A 23,485-nucleotide genomic window follows, 5' to 3' on the forward strand; every position below is an offset into this window, starting at 1 on the left:
AAGTGATAAAATGTATACAGTACCTTCAATGCAGGTAAGCTGCTTTGGATAAAAAGAATCTGCCAAATGCATTAATGTACATATACTGTTTCAAACTATAAAACAAAATGCTGTGGCACATGTGCTTGTGAAAACCTTAACGGATGTGACGGCAGCTGACCGACACCCAGCCACCAAAACAACCTGTAGAGAAAAAAGCCCCTAAAAGTGAAGTAAGTTCTGAGAAAAGATCGATCATCTTTAGTTGATGAGATGTGGTCTGACACTGTGTATTTTGTGTGGTTTAAGTCTGCTGGTATATGGTGATTAGCAGAGTTGTTTGTTTTGCAGCACTGAGCAGTTATTTTACATAACTTTATCATAACAAAACAGTACAAAAGCATTTCCAGATGACAAATATCTGGACATGCCTAGTAGTTAATGTTAATTATTGTTTTCTAAAAACAGAATGTCAAGTCAACGACATCCCATATAAAATTTTATTCTTATCAATCACAACTCATCAATCATGTCCAGATATTTGACTGGTGGTGATGTCAGTATGGATGTTAATCCTATTTCTGTAAAATGTTTGTGAAAATAAATGTAAATCTCCCAAGAAATTCTGTACATATACCAAATACTTTGACAATCAATATATACTTAATAAACTTCTGCTAATGCAAGGATTTGGTGTTTGTATTTTTTTCCACACCAAGCCACGCCCCTCAACAAGTTCCTCCCCCATAACAAAGCCCGCCCCAAAATCTCACTCTAAGATGAACTCAAAAGTTGCCAGCCCTGCATTTGTTCCTTTAGTGAAGTGGTAAACTCACAAACACTGCTGAGCGGGAGTAGGAAGTGTCTCAACCGACTGAGCACCGGAAAGTTGGTTCTGTTTTTTCAGTGCTTATGTTTCCGCCACAGACTGAGCTAGATACATTTGATTCTTGTGACATCTCACTGTTTCCAAGCAACAGAGGTGCCTCTTTGTAGCCCTTTGTCATTTGTGGTTCTCTGTGCACCTTGATATTAGTGTCAAAATGTGCCGTGTGTAAAAAGTGTCAAAGTGTATTTTGCTGAATTCAGAAGTGGACTATTCCTGCGCTTTTGCTGTGAGAAAGGAAGGAAGTTGAAGTGTGAAGTTGTTGTATTAAACACTCTTTTTTCTTTAAAAGTTGTTTAAAAGTTAATTAAACACTTCGTTTGGTGTGGTACAATACATGCAAACACCTGCACATTAATAATGAGATAGAGAGATGTTACTGAAATGTTTTTTCTACACTTGAGTTCCCATTATTTTGTTTTAATTTCTGAATAAAATCTAGGACCTCTGAAGGATCAGCAGGAAGTTTTTTTTTCCATCAGTAAAATTATATTGAAATTGAGTGAATCCAGTGAGGCGGCAGTCATTTTGAGTTTTGCCTCTTTTATTAAGTTTTGATACATTTTTAGGAGGATGTCAGTGAATCAACTACTCTTATTACTTATTTTTCTTCAGACCTCCAAAACAGGTAAAAAAAAAAAAAAAAATATATATATATATTATATATATAATATATATATTTGTTTATTATACAAATTATTGATTATTAAAGGTTATTGTGACAGTGAGGACCACCAAAAGCATGGTTCATATTTCACTGATCATTTACTTAAATACTCTCTATGCTACTCTATACAATAATTTAGTCTACTCTCAGTTTTTTGATGATTATCAGTTTTTAATTTGTAAAAACATTCTGAAACAAACATACTCTTACACACTCCTTTAAGTTATTTAGAAATTTTTCATTTTTTAAGTTACTAAACAGCTGTTTAAAACCTTGATTTTTACTTTCTATTTTTTTTAAGCACTAGTGTTAATATCTTTTAGTAATTTTACTATGGAGAGTATGCAGATGAACTTTTCCTAATGTGACTGTAGTTTTTCATACCTTTTATTTTCACCTCCGTTGCAAGCACAATAAAAATGTCATTATTCATAGCTGTGGTGAGTTTTGTTCAAGTGTGTGAAGTCATAATCAAACTCTTTGGCAGTTCTGATCACCAAACTCACAATTAACATAATATCATAAAGCATGTATTTACAGCATAGCTGTTTACTGAGACATATCTCGTGTGTGTATCTTGTAAATAGGAAATGTGAAAAGAGTCTGATCACATAAGTAATACAAAATTAACTTATATTATCATAATCCTTTGTTATCAGTAGAACCATTTTATTTTAACAGCTAATTTTACATATTCTTACCACATGTCGGTGGATTGTAATTTCCAATAACGGACATCTGATATGATCTGAAACAGACCTTAGGTGGTTAGCTCTAAGCCAACAACAGAGCGGACCAAAACACATTCAAATGGACTAAAGATTATTGTTTAACTAAAAGAGGCGATTAGCTGAATTACTGATAGCTGTCATTTGTGTTTGTGCTCCTTATTGGATTTTTACATTTTTGTTTGTGACAGAAACAGATGACCCAGAGTTTTTTTTTTTTTTTTTTTTTTTTTTTTCTGCATCTGAGGGTGTTTAACTACATCCAAACAATAAGAGAATATAACAGATTTTGTGTATGAAAATGTGTATTTGAACTTAAATTCCCACTCCTTTGCAGACTGAGTTAAATTATACATTTTGAGTATTGTCAAAAACTTTTGACATTTGACTTCTTTTGTCATTTGATAAATGCATTACAGCTGATGTATACTGCATATCATTTTGAATTAAAAAATATATATATTAGGCTTTTTTTCACAAATCGGGGCTATTTTTTTCACAATATGACAACTACATTAACATTAATATTCTTGATCATTCCTATTTAAAAATAAATAGATAAAAGTACAATGGGTCTTGTGTGTTCAAGTTCACCAGCTGCACTCAGAAAACAAGTATCTTTCTCTCTTCTCAGGGTTCAGTGCTGAGATCTCTGTGTTAGTGCAGACAGGAGATTCTGTTCAACTGGATATACAGACACAACAACTACCAGAGTTTGATATTTTATTCTGGATGAATGATAAATCAGAGAATATTGTTAGATATAGTGATTCCAAAGGAGTAACACCTCACGAGTCCTACAAGGACAGAGTGGTTTTCAATGATAAAACCTTCTCTCTGACTCTGAAGAACATGCAGAAGACAGACAGTGGACTCTACACAGCAAGAATAATTGGATTAATAAACAAAGATTTGGTCTTATACAGAATATCTGTTATAGGTGAGTGTGATTTTGCTTTGTGTGTTCAGCTCATAAAAAATAAAAAAAAAACTTAATTATGTTGATGTTTTACTCTGTGTGGTATTATATAGCACAAGTGATGAAATTAATCACATTTTCCAATCATGCTTTACACAGAGATGATGTAAAGAAATTATATGTGGTAAAATAAAGTTTGGTATTAGTCTAGTCCCTATCAGATTAAAGACAAAGCACTGCTGTGATTAAACATACACCAAGACTATAGGCAACTTCTTAATATACAATCAAATTAATACAAACAGAAACTCTGAATATGATTGAGTTTGATGATGTTTGAGGATTCTTTAAACACAGTTGATCAACTATTCTGATGTATGTTTGTGGAATATATATTCTGTCAGATGCTGTGGAGGCTCCTGTCCTGACTGTGAACTCAAACTGGTCCAGCAGTGACTCCTGTACTGTGAACTTCACATGTAGAGCTCATGAGCTCATGATTAACTCCAGCTATCAGAACAACAGATGCTCTCCACAGGAAGTGACATCACAGATCAACGCTCTCATCCTGGACTGCAGTGAGGAACACATCTTCTGTAACCATAGCAACCCTGTCAGCTGGAAACAAGACAGAAGAAACATCACACAACTCTGTGGAGGTAACACACACACATATTAACATTAACTGTCAAATCAAATATCTCATTTTGATTTAATGAATCCAGTCTAACTGCTGTAAAGTGAACTCAGAAAAACTGATCTGTCAATCGTAGTTCTTAATTATAAACTTCTCATTTTCCAGATGAAATCTCAAAGAGTGATTCATCTCGCCTGGTTATAGCAGTTGGTACGGTGGCAGGGTGCATTTTGCTTTGTGTTTCAGCTGCTTTGTGCTTTAAGTATAAAAAGGTATGTCCATATTAGCTCACATACATTCTCTATATAAACTGATCTCTGTGTTCATCAAGTTGATCAATTAAGTAATTTACTTCATTTGTAAAATAATTAAAAAGAATGATGGTGATATTTCTTCCGTTTTAGTTAACTGTAATACTTTAGAATGGGGTGTTCTTCCAATTTTTATAATTCTCGTCTCTACAAATATCCTCTGATGAGATCATTTAAACATCCTTAGTAGCAACCAGTTATTAACCAACAATAAAATATATTTAAGAACACTGGTCATTCTAAAATACAGTACTTTGTTTTTTTTGTTTTTTTTATTAAACCTTACTTTTGATCTATATTCACCTCGACACAACTCAACCTGTTCAGGTTTAAATCTCACAAAGTTTGTAACAACGATGAGGACAGAAACATATTTGTTCTTTGCTGGTGGCAAAAAAGAGAAATGAACAATAATTTTATAATCCTGAGAATAATTATTAAAAGCAAAACAAATAAAACACAAAGGATTTCCAAAAATGTAATAATTATCTTAATTTCTAACAGAAATGGTTTACAACTACTTCTGTTTTCAGCTGAGTACATGAGGAAAGCCTCAGATGCCGAAGTACATAGTACAAAAGAAACTCAGTTTAGAGCAGTTCAGCATTAACAGTCAGCCAATATAAATATATATATATATATATATATATATATATATATATATATATATATATATATATATATATATAATCTGTTCTTACTAAAGCGCATGGGTCAAAATTACCATAGAGTGCCTTTCAACCCTCTGAATACTCACACATTTTGGTCTTAATTTCCCATTGGCTTTATGTCATGTCATAAATAGTAGACACTTAAGTACTATATATTAGTTGAGCTCCCTCACATTTTGATAATTATGCAAATTATTTTCTGAAAGTTGCAATGTCCCTTTCCTTAACAGGGTTATTTGTTTGCTTTCAAATTATAAATATGTAAAATATTTTATGTAAACCCTGTGTTTTTAGAGAAACACATACACTTGCACATGTATTTTTTTCTTATTGGAGAAAACTGTGATGTTTGGATGCATTTTTTGTTTGTTTGCTTGTTATTGCTCCCACACCTAGCTATTGAACACACTGGATTTATATAGATATGATTGAATTGTTATATTAAATATTAATTTGAAATATCAAGATGATGGGGTAGACACATGATGCAGAACACACAAAGCATAACAAAATATGACAATGAAACATATATTCAACTTGGAATTGTTGAATTGATTGATTGGAAAAAATAAATCTAATAATAATAAATAATTGAATTACTGTCTCAATCATATAAAGTAGTACAATAGCATTTCATTCAATTATAAAAACAAAGTAGCAAACAGTAATTTTGATAAATACAGCAGATTTTATCAATGCAGCATACACAGCTTGTTCATGAGGCCTAAAAAATAGTATATGCACATACTACTATTACTCCTTGACAGAACATTATACAGTAAACTCAATCATATTTCCAATTATTTTATAGCAATATTAACTACAAATGAATGCTATATCCACCCTGTCATATATATGTCCAACCTAAGTGGCAGACAGGGGGGGCATTTTGAGCTTCAATTAACATATTAGCTTACAACAAACTGTGACTAGCTAAATAGTTATTCTAGTTGTTGAAGAGAATTTGGTTTACTCAAACTTACATATTTTTAAAATACTGTATTCTGATCACTTCCCGCATATTTTATGCTGACAGGGTGAACATGCTGAGCTTTGGCAAAGCAAGAAAGCAAACTTATACGAAGAAAATGTTTCCCTTGGAAAGTCACCAACTTACTCACCTCAGCCGCCCGCCACTAAAGAGACAAAAAATCCTGTCCCGATGTCTCTAAAGTGGACAAACTCTTCTTTTTTATTAAATAAAAATATTGTTTTATTACCAAAGGATCAATTCACTTAAATTGAGTAATCTCTTATTTAATAAAATATTATTAGAAGAACAACATTTTTAAATTGTACGATTTAACTAGTCTAATTGAAATTTAATGAGCAGTGCATGGGACTTGGCAAAATAACATGCATCCTCTAACACAAAACAAAACACAAATCTAGAAAATGTATCGAAAGAGCCAAGCAATGCTTTAGTATCAACAGAAAAACTTAGCCTCATAACACACACTTTTATAGTCATTTTTAAGTTATCATGGCAAATGAGTTATTTATGTACAGGACACTAAAAGGCACCCTACAGTGATATTGACCGGCATGCTAAATTTAATTTAATAAAATAAATATTTTTTAAGATGCATATATGAATATATTCTTTATTATTTGATAATTATTGATGTTGATATGTTGCTGTACATTGTAAACCTCACAGGTTCCCAGGAGGAGAAAGTAGAAGGTAATACAGTCAAGTCGAGGTAAGCTTCAAACTACTTTTCATCACTCAGCTTGCAGACACCATTGATATGTTGTTATGTGGTATACACTGTAAAAAATGATTATTTGAACTTGTAAATAAAGATAGCATCAGTTAAGTAAATTTTACAAACAAATACTATTTTGTCTTTTTACTTCAAATATCATGTTTAATTCAATGAGCTATTTGATGTTTCATTTTTTATTTATTTTACTTAAATACATAAGTAAATTCAAATGGAACTGCCTAGGTAGAAATGAAAGTTAAAACTCATAAGTATATTTTACTTGGAACCGTTTGTTATGTTTACAAGGATTCTTTAAGTAAATATCAAAGTTATGATCCCATATTTCCCATCAAGCAATGGGGCATGAATAATTAAAAATGTACAGTGTTTTATGTTTATTTTAGTTGTTAGTTGTTATTTGTTTTAGTAACATATTGTTTTGTGACACCTGGAGTTTATTTTCTATTCAAAATAACCCATTGATACTCAAACACTATACACTGATTGTTACCGTCACTGTGTGTGGTGTACCAAGTATTGAGGTCTTTGTGTTCAGGTGGCAATTAATTTTATTGAGTGGGCATATTATCTTAAAATGATAACAGGATAAACTTAGCAAGCTTTTTTCAAGTAAATCCTACTCCACATTTTTTACATAGACATCAAAAACTTTCCTCTGCACAAATCAGTGGCTCCCAAAAATGTCAAAACATATCTACTGACATGTGGTGATTATTATCACAGCAGAAAACATTTAGACACATTATTATAGACGCTTATTTAATAATTTAAACCTTCTCAAGAAAACATTGATATGACCAATCCTAAATAAACCCTTCAGCATCAAAAACCAATTATTTTAACTGATTAAAGTTTACTTTTTGTCACCAGCAAAGATAACCAATTTGTTTGTCATTAATGTGATAAGAGTCCATGCAGGCTCACAGTGAAAACAATTAGCCTAAAAAATAAATAGTAGTTAAAGTAGTACAACAGCATTTCATTCAATTATAAAAACAGTAGTACACAGTCATTTTGATAAATACAGCAGATGTTTAACAATGCAGCATACACAACTTGTTCATGAGGACTTTTTTTTTTTTTTTTTTGTAAGTGTATGCACATACTAACTAGTACTCCTTGACAGAACGTTATACAGTAAACTAGTATTTATTATTATTTTTTTTTTTTTTTTTTTTTTTTTTTACATTTTAGGCTGGAGAAATGCAGAAACTCAGCAGTGATTGCAATCCCTATGACATTCCTGACCGGGTGAGAATAATCTAGTTAATCGTTAACAGGTTATGATTTTATAAAATGCTTGTTGTATATACTGTAGGTTTGTGAATGTTTTATTAATTTTTTTAGTTTAGTACTTGTTCAACAAAACGTAAGCATTCAGGAATGCATTTTTAAAAATACTTCTTCTATATGTATTTCATTAGGTTCAAGCCGAGACACAAGAAGAAACGGGTGATAAACAACCCAGCACAACCTACTGCACAGTAGGACAACACCAAAAAACACCAACCCAATCTGAAACAGACCACACAATTTATTCAGCAGTGTGCAAACAACAAAACAAGAAACCACCTGTCATATCCGCCAGTGACACTTAAAATAAAACTGGTGGACATTTCTCACATGAGGAAGGTATCACAAGATCTGATCCCAAAATGGCATTTTTACTCTTACTATCTTGGTCATATCTTTATATGGAAGAAATAATGAGAACAATATACAAGTGTGTTATTTTGAAAATCCAATTTAGGTGTGCTTTCTCAAGCACTGGTTTAGTATATTACATTCAAACATCCAGATCCAACAGGTCTTACTTTTTTGTGTATGACTGTGAATTATATCTTAGATTGATTTTACTACACAAAACTTCATAACTTTTAAATATAATCCCACAGTGAGAAAATATTAAATGCAGTAAACTGTGACAACTTATCTCACATGATAATTTAGTATAAGAGGTGGGTAATGGATTACATTTACTTGAGTAAATTGTCTGGGTGACTAATATTTTTGGAAGATATTTAAATATGGGTATTTTTACCCTTACTTAGCTAAATGCTCTTACTTGAGCCAGACACAGACAGGTTTTTACAGCACTGCGCGTTATAACCAATCACACAAGATTCTGCTGAGCTTATGAATGCAATGGCCAATCAAATAAATAATGCTTAATAATAATTTGCCAATATGCTGTTATGGCTACTGTGTGTCACAAGACAGAAGAATATTCATCAGTGCACTAGGTTCGTTATTGATTTATTTATATATCTTTTTAGTGTTTTTAGTGCCTTTCATTAATTACCACTAGAGGGCAATATTGTATCTTATTTCTGGCCATTTGTTTCTCATTAAATGATCAATTTTTTTTTTTTTTTTTTTTTTTTTACTTAAATCTTACTTAAATTGTACTTTTGTTGATTCTTGGATTAGTCTTGAAAATACTGTTTCCAGAGATAGCCTTTTAAACAAACTCTGGCACTCAACACTGGATATCATTCGCATTCTCAGATGAAGATTATTGAGATGGGACCAAATTGAACTAGTTGTCTGATGAACATGACTGTAGATCCATCAAAATGCATGTGCGCAACTATTAAAGTAGAATATAAATATGATAACAAATAATGAACAAATTAGGTTTAATACATTGAGACAAAATAACTATTCTGAAGTATTTTCCTCATATTGAAAAGAATCGATATAAACCCTACTTACAGCAAATAGTGCATGTTATTAACAAAAAACTATATGAATAACTTAATATATGAACATTTTATCAATAAAATTATATTTAAAAATCAACCATATTACATTTATAGTGACAATTGTCAAAGAATCAAATTATAAATACATTTACAGTGCATTTTATTTGTCATTTTTCTGCTGTCTGGCTATTAAAGTGACTTATCAACCAAATTCTTGTTTCACTATCATTTCACTTGGTTTATCAGCTACAAATCAGAAATATTTCAAAAAGTCTGTGCTGTTGACTCGATAATGTGAATTTTCTGAAGTATGTAATCCACTTTATTTTGTAAGTAAACTCTTTTCTTTGAATGTGCGAGACTTGCGGTTCAAGTGTATTAAACTGTAAATTATCTGCGAGACAAACCAATGTGTTTGTGACAGTACATTCAAATAATGAGGAAAACAACCAGCTTGAAATATCAAATATCAAGCAAGCACCTTCATGAGCTGTAAAAAAAGAAATAAAAAATATATAAAAATAACTGGAAGCTAACGACCCAGAAGCCTCACACATTCAACTTACAATGGTCACTCTCTCTTTTTTCTGTATTAAAAAACATTTTCTGTATTAGCCAATCTACTGCATATTCAAAACATAGTTTTTTTACATAATTTTTTTTTCATCTTCAGTGTTTCTGTATATGTTTTTGTATTTTTTCATGAATACAAAAGACTAGATGTGTTATATGTGAGTTTCATCTGCTGTCTTCAAAAATAAAATTGTTATATTAAATGTAAATCTTCTCAGATGAATTTGAAATATGTTTTTTTTTTGTTGTTGTTGTTGTTGTTGGAAACCATGACTTAATGTGCATACCAGGTTTAACTAATGAAAACAATTCTGTAAGCTTGAATCAGTCATGGGTCAGATGATTTACACAGGAAGTCGGGTTTATCCTTTCGTTGTTAATGTTTTAGGCAGTAGGGCAATCCGGTGCTATAATAGTAGACTATCATACAACTGCACCGATGTGTCTGCCGTTTCACAACAACTGTTAGTTAGTCACCAGAAGGATTCCAGAGCTTGAACTGTTAGCAGAATAAAACACTATAGAGTCCACACTTAAAATAATGATAGATCTATAATGTATACATAAATAGAGCTGCTTACATGTGAAAAAAATTGAGGTCTGATATCATTTTTGTGAATGAACGCTGAAGCTGCTCACTGTTATGTAGCGTTTTATTTTATAATCATATTCACAAACTGAGCTGGTTAGGTTATGATTCTGAAGCTGTGTACACCTTTGTACAGTACTTGCATTTGGGGTCCTTAACGTGATGTTTTGTGATGTGACTGACTACAAACAGGATGTAGATAAGTGTTAAAGAAGTGAGACTAGGGGTGAATAATGAAGTGGAACACTACGCATAGACCCTCTGGAACAAAAACATTTTCACCTAGTACAATGTTAAAGTTATTTCATTTTGTTTGACTTTGTTATGCAGCTCTTCTCCATTTTGACTTTGTGACTCTTTAGGGTGGAATTTCACATGAGCTCAAAAGTCAGCTATATTTACTTAAACATTGCCTATAATTTTACACTCATGATTAGTCATTGTCAGGTGAAGTAGAACTTTTTTGTGAGCTTCAACAACCCGATCTCACGACAATTCGTACATTTTTCACAAGGTGGCTTATTCGTACGAATTCGTATGACCACACTCATACAAATTCATACGATTGTTGCCAAATCGTAAAATACGTATTTTACGATTTGCACAATTCGTATGAATTTGTACGAATGACCTACAACTAACCCCGCCCCTAAACCTAACCGTCACTGGGGTCGTATAAAATCGTACAAGTGAGGTAGTACAAATTTGTACAAATAAGCCACCTCATAAAATACGTACGAATTGGTCGTGAGATAGCGTTGGCTTCAATGGAGTTTAGGCTGCTGCTGACCTTAGTTCTTTCTACGCACATTACAGGTACGAAATCTAATCATTTTTACTAATGTGAATATGTATTGGATTACTGATTTCTTATGGTGACAAATCACTAAATTAATGGGCAGTTGTAAAATTCTCCTGAAATTAAAGTTTTAATACCTAATGTTTGGTTACCAGGCTTTTTTTTTTTACATTTATCCAAAAATGTATTTTGGTTTCACTTCAAAGCTGTTCAATGAAATATTTCAAGTATTTAATGAGACTTGACTGATTTGTTACAATAAAATATAGTATACGCTGTGTTTGGAGGGCAATCAGAGAGCCGCGTCTCACGGACAGCAACACCAAACCCGAGCTCTCCTTTGCATCCTCCTGCACCTGAACAAATTAATACAAATCGCAGATTAAACATGAAAACAGAAAAAGATGTGAAGGAGCCCAATTCAGCACCAGCGCACAGTGTTCTGTGGCAGCTGGAATGAAGACAATATAAACAAATAACTGCATTTATAAAGGTATCTGACAAATAACTGCATTTATAAAGGTATCTGACCAAACACAGAGACACTCAATCATTCAGAGTACAAATCAACATCTATCAAAATAGCTTACTTTGGTTTAATAAATCTAGTCTAACAAGCTCAACTAAACTGACAACTGTAATCTTATTGTGTCTTATTTTCCAGAAAATGAATTAAACAATGACCAGACTGGGGGGCGCTAGTGCGCATTTTCAGAAACTTGTGACGTCGCAGTCTGAGCTGCAGGCCCGGGTGGCTAATCAAGAGTTGGCTATTACTGACTTTGAGGCGCGAATTACCGTGCTGGAAACCAAGTACTCAGAGCTATCTAATAGGTATGATGACATAGCAACCACTCGCGGCGAACATTCTGCCTCAAAAATGTGTTCCAAACTGCGTGGTACTGTTAATGTGTGTGTCATTCAATATCTACTCCTGGCCGCCTGGTGGGAGTATGTTTTTCCTGAATACGACATTAACTATGTTGAGTCCAAACCCCTGCAGCGTTGGACACTTCAGGATTTCAGCCCTGAGGTGTTTTCAGGTCACCGCGACTTATGGAAAATTTGCGTGGCTTTCAACTGGTCGGTGGGCTTCATCTAAGCTTTGGACACTACTGAAAGCTAGGTGGACATAAATACATAGCTTTTATCTTGGTACTGACGAAATTCCATCGAAATCCATAGAGGAGACGGTATTTAACTAAATCGCGGAAATTGGGTAGTCACATTTGTGGCGGGTAGATTAGAGAACGCCCTGTCAGATGGACTGCAGGTCTCGTTCAAAAAAAAAAAAGGAAAAAAAAAACTGATTGTCTGTTTGTGATTGACAATGAATATTTGTTGTGTACTTGTATGAATATGAATTAACAATTATTGTTGATGTGTTTTGTTGTTTTCTCTTGTATTCTGAAAATAAATGTTTATGAATATGAATGAACTCTTATTAATTATACTTGTTCAGTGAGGTCTGATGCCAATTCCAGCTCAAACAGTAAATTTTCATGATTTCATTTGAAAGAACTAACAAAATTCTACCTTCTATTAAAATTTCATGCAAATATCTGATAAAATGAGGAAGTTACAAGAAAAAATGTGTGAATATTACGCATTTTCGGTCACACGACTTCAATTGTAATTAATGTATACTATTTTACTAAATTCCCCGTTATTAAAAATGTCATAACTTTCGCAATCCTCAACTGATCTTCACAATCCAGGTGTCGGTGTAAAGGGAATTTTCAGCTCTGTCTAGTCATGTGATCCATTTCGATCTTAGGGGTGTTTGAAAATTTTGTCATCATACCTATATCTAAGCAAAACAATCAGCTCCGCGCTAAAGTTCTAGACCTCGAGGCTCGGTCTCGAAGGCACAATATTAAGATTGTGGGGATACAAGAGGACGAAGAGGATGGTAAACCCACCGAATTTGTCTCCAGGCTGATTCCTCAACTGCTCGGGGAAGAGCATTTCCCTCACTCGGTTAAAGTGGATCGAGCACATCGTTCTCTCCAGCCTAAGCCTGCAGCTGGTGAGAGGCCACGTACTATCTTGGCGCGCATCCATCATTTCCAAGTGAAGGAGCTGATTCTGCGTCGCGGGAGAATGCAACCATTAGAATACAAGGGTAAAAGAGTGCTGATCTTTCCTGATTATACCGCCGAGGTGATGACGCAACGGAACTCCTTTCGGGACGTAATGCAAGCTCTGCGCAAAAAAGGAATTAAGTTTACATTGCGGTTCCCAGCTAGACTGCAGATTCACCAGCATGAAGAGAGGCCGCCAACAGTCTTTGATGATCCGGAGAAGGCAGCGTGATTCATGGAAAAATGTGGTGAAAATTCCGCAGAGTAGACTCGAGTATGGTCGACTGCAATTTCCTTGTGCTGTTGCGTTTGTACTTGAGACTGACAGCTAGTAGAGTCGCTCCCACAGCGGACGAGTCGCTGTGAGCGCACAATGCACTAAACTACAACAATTACAATTGTGCTGCGTGCCTAATCTGTCATATGGTTTGTTCTCTTATTGGTTTTATGAATGCTTAATTTCAGTTGTGGGGTAGTACTTTCAGCCCTTTTTTTTTTTTTTAAGATGAAAACTGTATACATAATTCAGTACCTCCTTTCTAGTTTATTTTTTAACTTAACTCATTTTACGTATTTTATGTATTGATATTTACCCATTTGTTTATTTTAATTTCCCCCTTTTTATTTTTATTTAATTTTATTTATTTTTGTTTATTTTTTTTGCGGCAATATTCTGTCTGGGATCACGTAGTTGAGGCCTTGGGGAGGCGTTCTTTTTTCCTTGGAGGTGTTTTTTGATAACTGCCCGGCAGCTCCTTTCTGGATGGAACTAGGAATTGTGTGTCAGGTTCGGGTAGACACGAAGGTGGGTGGGGTAAGTTGCGGGTTGTTGTTCTTTCTGGCTCGGACTTGTTTATCCTATTTTTATTTGTTGTCTTTTTGTTCGTCTGTGTTTATTACTTTTTTGTTTAGTCTTTTACAATGTATTCTTCGGATGCTGCTAGTCATGTTATGTTTTCAAAGGTGGATGTCCATTCTAAGATTTAATTTATTTTATTTTTTTGTGTATGCCTAGGCCTCCTGATAAAGCATTGATTGAGGGGAAAATGTGACATTGGTCTCTTGGAACGTTAAGGGGCTTGGACATGCTATCAAAAGAGAAAAAGTATTTAGACACCTTAAATCATTATCAGCAGATTTTTGTTGATTTTTCTGCAAGAGACCCAAGAGACCCATATTAAAACGACAGAGCAGAGTAGATTGAAATGCAGTTGGATATCACAGGTCTATCAATCACCGTTCACTTCCCATGCTCGTGGGGTGGCCATTCTTTTTAGGAAAAGCATTCCATTTAAACTTTCCTCTATGGTCACTGATCCTTATGGCAGATATATTATTGTATCTGGAACCATAAACTTGTTCCCGCTGACTTTCTTAAACATCTATGGTCCAAACACTGACGACCCTAATTTTTTCAAGAAGGTTTTTGACTTGCTCCCCGATGGGAGTAATTCTAATATAAAAGTCGGGTCTGAATTGTTATTTAGACCCTTACTTGGATAGATTATCCACTCGCCCTCCCCCTGGAATTGTGTCCGTACAGGTTTTAAACAACCTGCAGGAATTTGGTGGACATTTGGAGAGTTCAGCACCCTGCTGACAGGGACTATTCTTACTACTCTCATGTCCACAAATCGTATAGTAGAATAGATAATTTTTTGGTTGATTCTCAGTTAATTTCACAGGTTATTGATTCCAAATACCACAGTATATTGATATCTGATCACAGTCCTCTGGCCATGTCTGTTGACTTCTCTCTCCCTAAGCGATCTTATTCCTGGCGTTTTAATCCATCTCTGCTTGCTGATGGTAAATTTGTAGAATACATGTAGCAGATAAATAGTCCACTCTAGTGGCTGAACAGAAAAAAGGCTTGAAGGTCACTTTCCAAAATTATTCCATTGTCCACAGGATAGATTTCCAAACTGAAATAATATTTATTACAAAAAAGAATGTTTATACAAAATCAAAAAATCAAACTCTCATATAAATAAAGGATTGAAAAGATATAAAGTGGATTGAATCAATCTGTTTTCTATGGAGTCAGGCCGTGAGGTCAAAGACTGTTACTTCCGGTTCTGGCCACGCCTTCAGGTGAAGTCACAGGTCCTTTATTCCCACCTTCTGCTCCAATCCCTAGGTGGTGCCAACTCACATAACATTGGGTGCAATAGTTAATTATTTAACAAACAAAAAATAAACCTTATTTTAGCTCCTACATATCCGGCCCCTAAATGTTTCAAACTTAACATTGAACATTTACATACATTTATACAAGGAGCTATTAATAATCTAAGTAATCTAATTACAAAAAAAAAAATATATATATATATATACTTTCCATTCATTTGATCTCTATTGATCATCTTCTCCCAACAGCAAGCACAGCTTTGTGATGGGCCGCTCCATAATGCTGGTCTTTGTCTGCAGTTTGACTGACCGGACCATCCCTTTTGAGTCAGGTTTTGTTTCTAGTATTCTTGCAAGTGGCCATGAGGATCGTGGAGAGGTAGGATCAACCACCACCACAATATCTCCAACTTTGAGATTAGTTCTTGCTTTACACCACTTCTGTCTCTCTTGCATTAGTGTTAAATACTCCTGTGTCCATCTCCTCCAGAACAAATCCGCCAAGTATTGCACTTGTTTCCACCGGCGCCTGGTGTATGAGTCAGATTTGGAAAACTCACCTGGAGGCAGAACAGGCTGAGAGTTATGCAAGAGAATGTGGTTAGGTGTAAGAGCCTCCATGTCGAAAGGGTCAGAGGATACAGTGGTGATTGGGCGGTTGTTAAGAATTGCCTCATGCTTTCTGACATCGTCGCTCTTGACAGTCGTCCTCCAACTCTCAATAATCCATCTTTTATCATTGGATCTAGTTTGTAGAGGGTACTCTTTTTTTGAACATTGTGTGGAGTCATTTTTAGCTTTTCAAAATCATTTGGGAAAGCTTGTCTTTGAGTGTAGGATACAATTTCCTTTTCTGCTCTCCCAAGGTCTTTCATAGACAAGAACTGACCACAAAGTGTTGATCTGAAGGTATGCAGCTGGGAAGCCAGTTTTTGATGTCTAGAACGAGTGCAGACATTGGTGGAAAGTTCCTTCCTTTTAGAAGCGAGTGCTAACAGGCTGTCTCCAAGCTTTTGGTACCAAGCAACAGCTTTAAGCAATCTGGTCCAATCTGAGAAGTAAGAAAGAAGCTTTTGGGTAGGATTCTGTTCATTTTTAGTGACCGTGTTGCACACAATGGTAAAACCTTTGACCTCTGGGTCATCTTGTCTAAGGGACCCTTGTTTACACCCTTTAGTTAGCCAACTGTGATCTGGTTGCCAGAGGAATTTAGGGCCACATATCCATCTTTTGCTTTCCAAAAACATTGGTACACTCAGCCCCCTGGATGCATCATCTGCCGGATTGTCCTTACTGGACACGTACCTCCATTGTTGGGTGCAGGTATTTTCTCTAACAAATGATACTCTGTTGGCAACATAAGTGTGAAATCTTGCACTGTCATTGCCTATGTATTTCAACACTGCCTCACTATCTGTCCAGAACAGTGACCTTTTCAATGGCAGCTGCAGTTCTGACCGGAGCATCTTGTCAACTTTGACAGACAACACAGCAGCTGCCAACTCAAGTTGTGGTATCGTCAACTGCTTTAAAGGGGAAACTCTTGCTTTTCCAATCATGAAAGATACATGGATGTTACCTTGCTCATTGGTCATTCTGATGTAGCTTACAGTTCCATATCCAAGTTCACTGGAATCAGAAAAATGATGCAACTGAAAGGACTGTGGCTTACCAAATCCATTGGGTTTCTTACAGCGTGGCACACTGAAGGCTGCCAACTTGGGGAGGTCATGAATCCAACATAGCCATTGTCTTAATTGAGATGTGGGTATTGGCTTATCCCATCCATAGCCTTCTTTGCACAATTGCTGTAAAAATTGTTTGGCTGGAAGAGTGAGGGGTGCCAAAAGTCCAAGAGGATCAAAGACAGAGCTCACCATTGAGAGAATACCTCTACGGGTATGGGGTTTTTCATTGAGTATGATGGTAAATCTAAAGGTGTCATCTTCCACGTTCCATTGAAGTCCCAAGGCATGGTCAACTGGTAGTTTGTCCTTATCTAAATCTAAGGACCTAATGTTGTCTCCTCTTTTCTCCTCCTCAATGGCCGATAAGACGGTTCTACTATTACTCACCCATTTGGTGAGTTGAAAACCTCCCAAGCTGCACAAATCCACCAAGTCTGATCTCAGTTGCACTGCTTCCTGTGCTGTGGGCAGAGACAATAGGCAATCATCCACATAAAAATTATGCATTACTGTGTTGGTTACTAGAGGTCTAAAACAGCTGTTGTCTTCTGCTGTTCTCCGTAAGGCAAAGCTAGCACAGCTTGGAGAAGAGACTGCTCCAAAAAGGTGCACCAACATGCGATGATCTATAGGACTTTGCTTAATGTCCCCTTCTGGCCACCACAGGAAGCGTAAACAGTTCACATCTGATTTTGAGACTCTTACCTGGTGGAACATAGACTTTATGTCCGCCATCATTGTAATGGGTTCTTGACTAAATCTAAGCAGGACTCCAACCATTGAATTGGTAAGATCAGGCCCTTGCAACAGTTCCGTGTTCAGGGACACACCTTGATATGTTGCACCACAGTCAAACACGACTCTAATTGTATTCTTTTTAGGGTGGTAGACTGCGTGATGTGGAATATACCAGGTTCTTCCCTCCACTTGATCCACCTCTTCCTGCGGGACCACCTCAGCATATCCTTTATCTATCATGTCACTGACAAAGGATGTATATTCTTTATGGAATGAATCACTTTTCTTAAATTTCCTTTTCAGACTCAGAAGACGTTGCATGGCCATGTGACGGTTGTTGGGCATTATCACATCCTTTTTTCCGAAATGGTAAGTTGAGTGTGTAGTGTCCATCCAATAGTGAGATTGACTCATTTGCAATTTTAAGGAAACTTTTGTCATCAAATGACATTTCACGTTTTTCATCTGAGGCCTTTTCATTGAAGTCATGATTGTACTGACTAATCAGAAGCTTTTCCAAATTTGCTACAGATATTCTGTTTATGTCAGCAGATGGAGAGTCACAACTTATGCTGGATTTCCCTCCTCTTAAGGGTCCATTAACTACCCAACCAACTAAAGTCTTGACTGCATAAGGGCCCCCACCTTGACTGTTTACAATCTCCCATGGCTCTATAACCTTTGAGGCATTGGTTCCTATAAGTAGCTCAATGTTGCCATTAATTTCAGGGATATCAACCTTTTGCAGGTATGGCCATCTAACAAGATCTTTTTTGGTGGGTATGTTTTCCATGGTGACTGGCATTTCCTTCTGTGTGAATACATCAGGCAATTGTATGAAATTGGTTTTATCCAATCCAGAGATCTCTAATCCTGTGATTACATAAGTTGGCATGGACTTCTCGTGACTCATTGTCTTCAACAGGATATTAGTTCTTTTACCTTTGACGTTCAACTGAGACATCAGACGTTCGGTACAAAAGGTAGCGGAACTTCCAGGGTCAATGAAAGCATAGACTGAGACGATTTTGTCACCTTTAGCAGCTTTGACTCTTACTGGAACCACTGAAAGGACATTATCCTGTATACCGGCCCCAATATTCCCACCAGCTGGCTGCGTAACGGCAGAGGAGTTCACGGTTTCTTTAGTGTCAATTTTCTTTTCATGCTTTACTTTTTGCTCTGTTTGCTCAATGTGAAGGACGCTTGGGTGCTGTTTAGAACATGATGTACAGGTGAGCGTCTTCCTACAGTATTTGCTGATGTGACCTTGATGTAGGCACCCAAAACAGATTCCTTTTCCTTTGATGAATTCTATCTTTTCCCTGTGCTTCTTTTTCTCGAATAGCTTGCACTGCTCCAACGTGTGATTGCTGCTGCTACACAAATGACATAAGACTTGCAAATGGGTGTCAGAGGATTGCTGAGTAGAATGGAAAGCAGGTGCAGAAACACTAGTTGCAAAGGTACTTCCACCAGACTTCGGCTTGACTTTAGTGGGGAACTTGTCTTTAGTTTTGATTAGGGGTTTATCTTGAATATCCCCGAATATTGGGTCTGAAGCCACTCTCACTTGCTTTCAACAAATAGGACAAGATCTTTAAATTGAGGCCTACTGTTATGGGTTTCTTGAAATTCCCAAACTTTTGATCGCCATCTTTCCCTCAGCTTGTAAGGAAGTTTCAAGACCAAGACTTTCATGTTGGATGACAAGTTAATTTCATGTGAGTAACTCATGTCCTCCATTGCATTACAACAGCTCCTCAAAAATATTGCGAAAGCTTGCAGAGATTTAGAATCCTCAGGTCTAATCGTAGGCCATTCTAATGCTTTCTTCATATACGCAGAACACATGCTGAATTCATCTCCAAAGTTTTTCTGTAGCAAATCTCTTGCTCTTTCATAACCTTTACCTGGGGTCATGTGAAGACAACTCCTTACCAGATCTCTGGGAAAGCCACTGGTATATTGATCAAGAAAGTACAGTCGGTCAGCACTGCTATCCGTTTTTAGCTCAATGCCATATTCAAAAGCTCTTATGAATGGTCTGTACTTCAAAATATCACCATCAAAGATTGGGATATCTCTCTGAGGAAGACTTGAAAGCTGATGCTGCTTCACTAGAAGGGATGTTATGTCATTTTGGCGTTGAAGGATGTTTACCAAGCTGCTCAGATGTACACCAGAACTCGCAACAGACTCTGAAGACTGATCAGAAGACTGGTCAGATGCACTGGCTGTGGCTAGGTTTGACTGTGCATGGAGATTACCTGGACCAGGTGGTTGAACCTCCTTGGCTTTCTTCCTGACTGCATTGTGGCCATTTGAACGCTGTGGGATAGGACTGGGTTGAATATCCTTGGGACGAACACTTGGGGTTTGCACAACAGAAAGAGCTTTAGCGACCTTATCCAAAGAAAGGAATTCATACTCTGAAGCATAACTCTTTGAAGACATCTCAGCAAGATAGGATTCCATTGGCACGTTCACGTCGTGAGGATTAGATGTTAAGCCTGTTGCTGCTGAGGCTCCGTTATATTTACCAGCGGACTTCAAAACTGCGAGTTTGGCTGATGAGGCATCTAGCTGTACTTTCAGCTCCAGAACTTCAAGTTTTTTCTTTAATGCTTGCCTCTCTTTGTTAAGTGCTTCTTCTCTATCCTCCAAGTCATGTTTTTCTCTGAGTGCAGCCACCTTTGCTAAAACTGCAGCTCTCTCTGCTTCCACCTGTAGACTTGCAGATGCAACTGAAAATGCTCTTGATTTGGATTCACGACTGGAAATTTGAGATATGCTGTCTTTAGGGGCAACTTCAACCTCCTGAGGTTCGACAGCCTTAGATACTCCAGACAGCCACTCAGAAACAGAAGAGAGAAAAGTGTTAATGTCTGCCATTTTAGGTTTAAACCATTCTGCTTCATCTTGCCTTGCTTTCTCTTCTGACAACAACTCCTGATAGGTTTCATGTAGAGATTTAAAATCATCCAATAGACTCACAAATTTATTCAAATTTTCTTTCACTTCTTGCTCACACGAAGCATCTTCCATAAGTTCAAGCATTATATTTTTTCTTTTCGTTAAGTGGGCAAGCTTTCCTTTTATAGCATTTCGTAGCTTAGGCGCATGACCACTAATCTCTACATCCATAACAGTGCTTGATAAGTCACCCTTGACTTTTTCTTCATCAAACTCATTACGGTGTCTTCCATACTTGTCACTTGTTTGCTAGTTCAGCACATGGAATCAATATGCATGGATTTGCTATGTTGCCCGGCCCAGCAGCAAACTGATATAAAATCATCCAATGATCCACTTTTCCTATAGTAGACTTCCAACAATTTGCACGGTTTTACAATCAAATCACTCCATAAGCAGATTTCCATTACATATGAATTTCTGTTCTGTTTCCTCTTCTATCATTTCAATGACTTGATTCAAGAAATGCATAAAGCCGTACATACCATGCGGTCCAAACAAACAGTCAGTCCATGTGTTCATTGATTTCCATGCACTTCACTTCTTCAGTTACAAGCACATTTTTTGAGATATCTTCAGCTTGTAGGAAGTAGTCTTTGACTTTTTGTAGCAGATAAATAGTCCACTCTAGTGGCTGAACAGAAAAAAGGCTTGACGCTCACTTTCCAAAATTATTCCATTGTCCACAGGATAGATTTCCAAACTGAAATAATATTTATTACAAAAAAGAATGTTTATACAAAATCAAAAAATCAAACTCTCATATAAATAAAGGATTGAAAAGATATAAAGTGGATTGAATCAATCTGTTTTCTATGGAGTCAGGCCGTGAGGTCAAAGACTGTTACTTCCGGTTCTGGCCACGCCTTCAGGTGAAGTCACAGGTCCTTTATTCCCACCTTCTGCTCCAATCCCTAGGTGGTGCCAACTCACATAACATTGGGTGCAATAGTTAATTATTTAACAAACAAAAATAAACCTTATTTTAGCTCCTACAATACATTAATATCAAGCTGAAAGAGTTTATAGAGTTTAACGATAATGGGGAGGTGTCAGATTCTACTCTTTGGGAGACTTTAAAAGTGGTTATGCGTGGGCATATTATTTCTTATGAATCTGCTTCCAAAAAGGAAAAAGAGAGGCGGCTTTTAGAGATACAAACTATTCTTCCTACCCTTGAATTGGTATATAAGAAGTCAAAATCATCTGATGATTATAACAAAATAATGAAGCTCAAGTATGAGTACAGCGGCATTCTTGGTGGTCAAATAAATAACCTTTTCATGAAAATGCGGCAGAGACAATATGAAACGGGGGATAAGCCTGACAGCTCAAAGGGATTCAGGCTTCCAGGTCGATTTATAGCATTAAGTCTAAAGAGGGAGTCCTGTTAACTAGCCCCAAGGACATTAATGCTCGCTTTAAGAATTTTTACAATGAACTTTATACTTCTAATAATATAGCCACTCATTTCGATCTAACAAATTTTTTCGACTCTCTTGAAATTCCTAAGCATGACGACGATGCTAGGGCCGACTTGGATTCTGACTTTACTTTGGAGGAGATAATCAATGCTGTGAAGTCATTTCCAATTGGGAAGGCGGCTGGGCCAGATGGATTCTGTGCTGAATTTTTAAAGAGATTTTGTGGTATCCTTGCCCCGCTCCTCCTAAGAATGATAATCTGTTCTAAAAACGAAAAAAAAAATTGCCTAGTTCATTATACAAAGCCAATATCTCTCTTATTGTAAAGAAAAATGGGGATGAAACTGACCCAGCCAACTATAGGCCAATTGCACTTCAGAATTTTGATAGAAAAGTAATCACTAAAGCGTTAGCTATTCGGCTTAATAAACATCTACCCTCTATCATTCACCCTGACCAGACTGGATTTATCCCTGGCAGATTCTCTTTCTCTTATGTACGTCGCCTTTTCAACACAATATATTCCAATCATACAAAAGCAAATGGGGCAGCTATCCTGTCCTTGGATGCGCAGAAAGCTTTTGATCAGGTCGAATGGCCTTACATGTTTGCGTCATTACAACGGTTTGGGTTCGGCGAGGCATTTATATCATGGGTCAAATTAATTTACGCCAGGCCAATGTGTTCAGTTTTAACTAACACAGACAGGTCGCCTAGGTTTCCCTTGCAGCGCTCAGTGCAACAGGGTTGTCCCCTCTCACCTGCCCTTTTTGCCATTGCGATAGAGCCTCTTGCCCTAAGCATAAGGCATAATACAGATATCACGGGTCTTGAAGTGGGGGGCAGGGAAGCTCTTATTAGCTTGTACGCTGATGGTATAATATTATATTTGCGGAACTCTGAGAGATCAGTTCCCATTCTCTTAGATTTAATTACTTCTTTTGGGAGACTATCAGGATATACCATTAATTGGTCAAAGAGTAACTTTATGCCTCTCTCTGACGCTTACAGCCCTGGTTTTTTGGAGAATATGCCATTTAAGATAGTTAGGGATCATTTCACGTATCTTGGACTGACAATCCCCAAAGATCCCAAATTAATATTTAAGTTACATTTTTTTGAGTTTCTTTCTAAGCTCAAAAGCAATATAGGGAATTGGAAAATTTTACCTTTGTCTATGATTGGCCGTATAAATTCAATTAAAATGGTCAAAATCTCCCTATTTTTCTTACCTCTGCTTTCTTTAAGGAA

General features: G+C 36.3%; 1 protein-coding gene across 1 annotated transcript in view; it reads left to right on the forward strand.

Annotated features, from left to right (window-relative positions):
- The window catches only part of LOC113045302 (SLAM family member 5-like), a 96,737-nt gene that overhangs the window by 45,346 nt on the left and 27,906 nt on the right, over positions 1 to 23,485 (forward strand). Inside the window, exons 2-3 of the mRNA XM_026205597.1 lie at positions 2,895 to 3,200; positions 3,584 to 3,838. Of these exons, the coding sequence (XP_026061382.1) occupies positions 2,895 to 3,200; positions 3,584 to 3,838 (561 nt within the window). The remainder of the gene's footprint in view (positions 1 to 2,894; positions 3,201 to 3,583; positions 3,839 to 23,485) is intronic.

Source organism: Carassius auratus, chromosome 27, assembly GCF_003368295.1.
Source record: "Carassius auratus strain Wakin chromosome 27, ASM336829v1, whole genome shotgun sequence".
Lineage (NCBI taxonomy): Eukaryota > Metazoa > Chordata > Actinopteri > Cypriniformes > Cyprinidae > Carassius > Carassius auratus.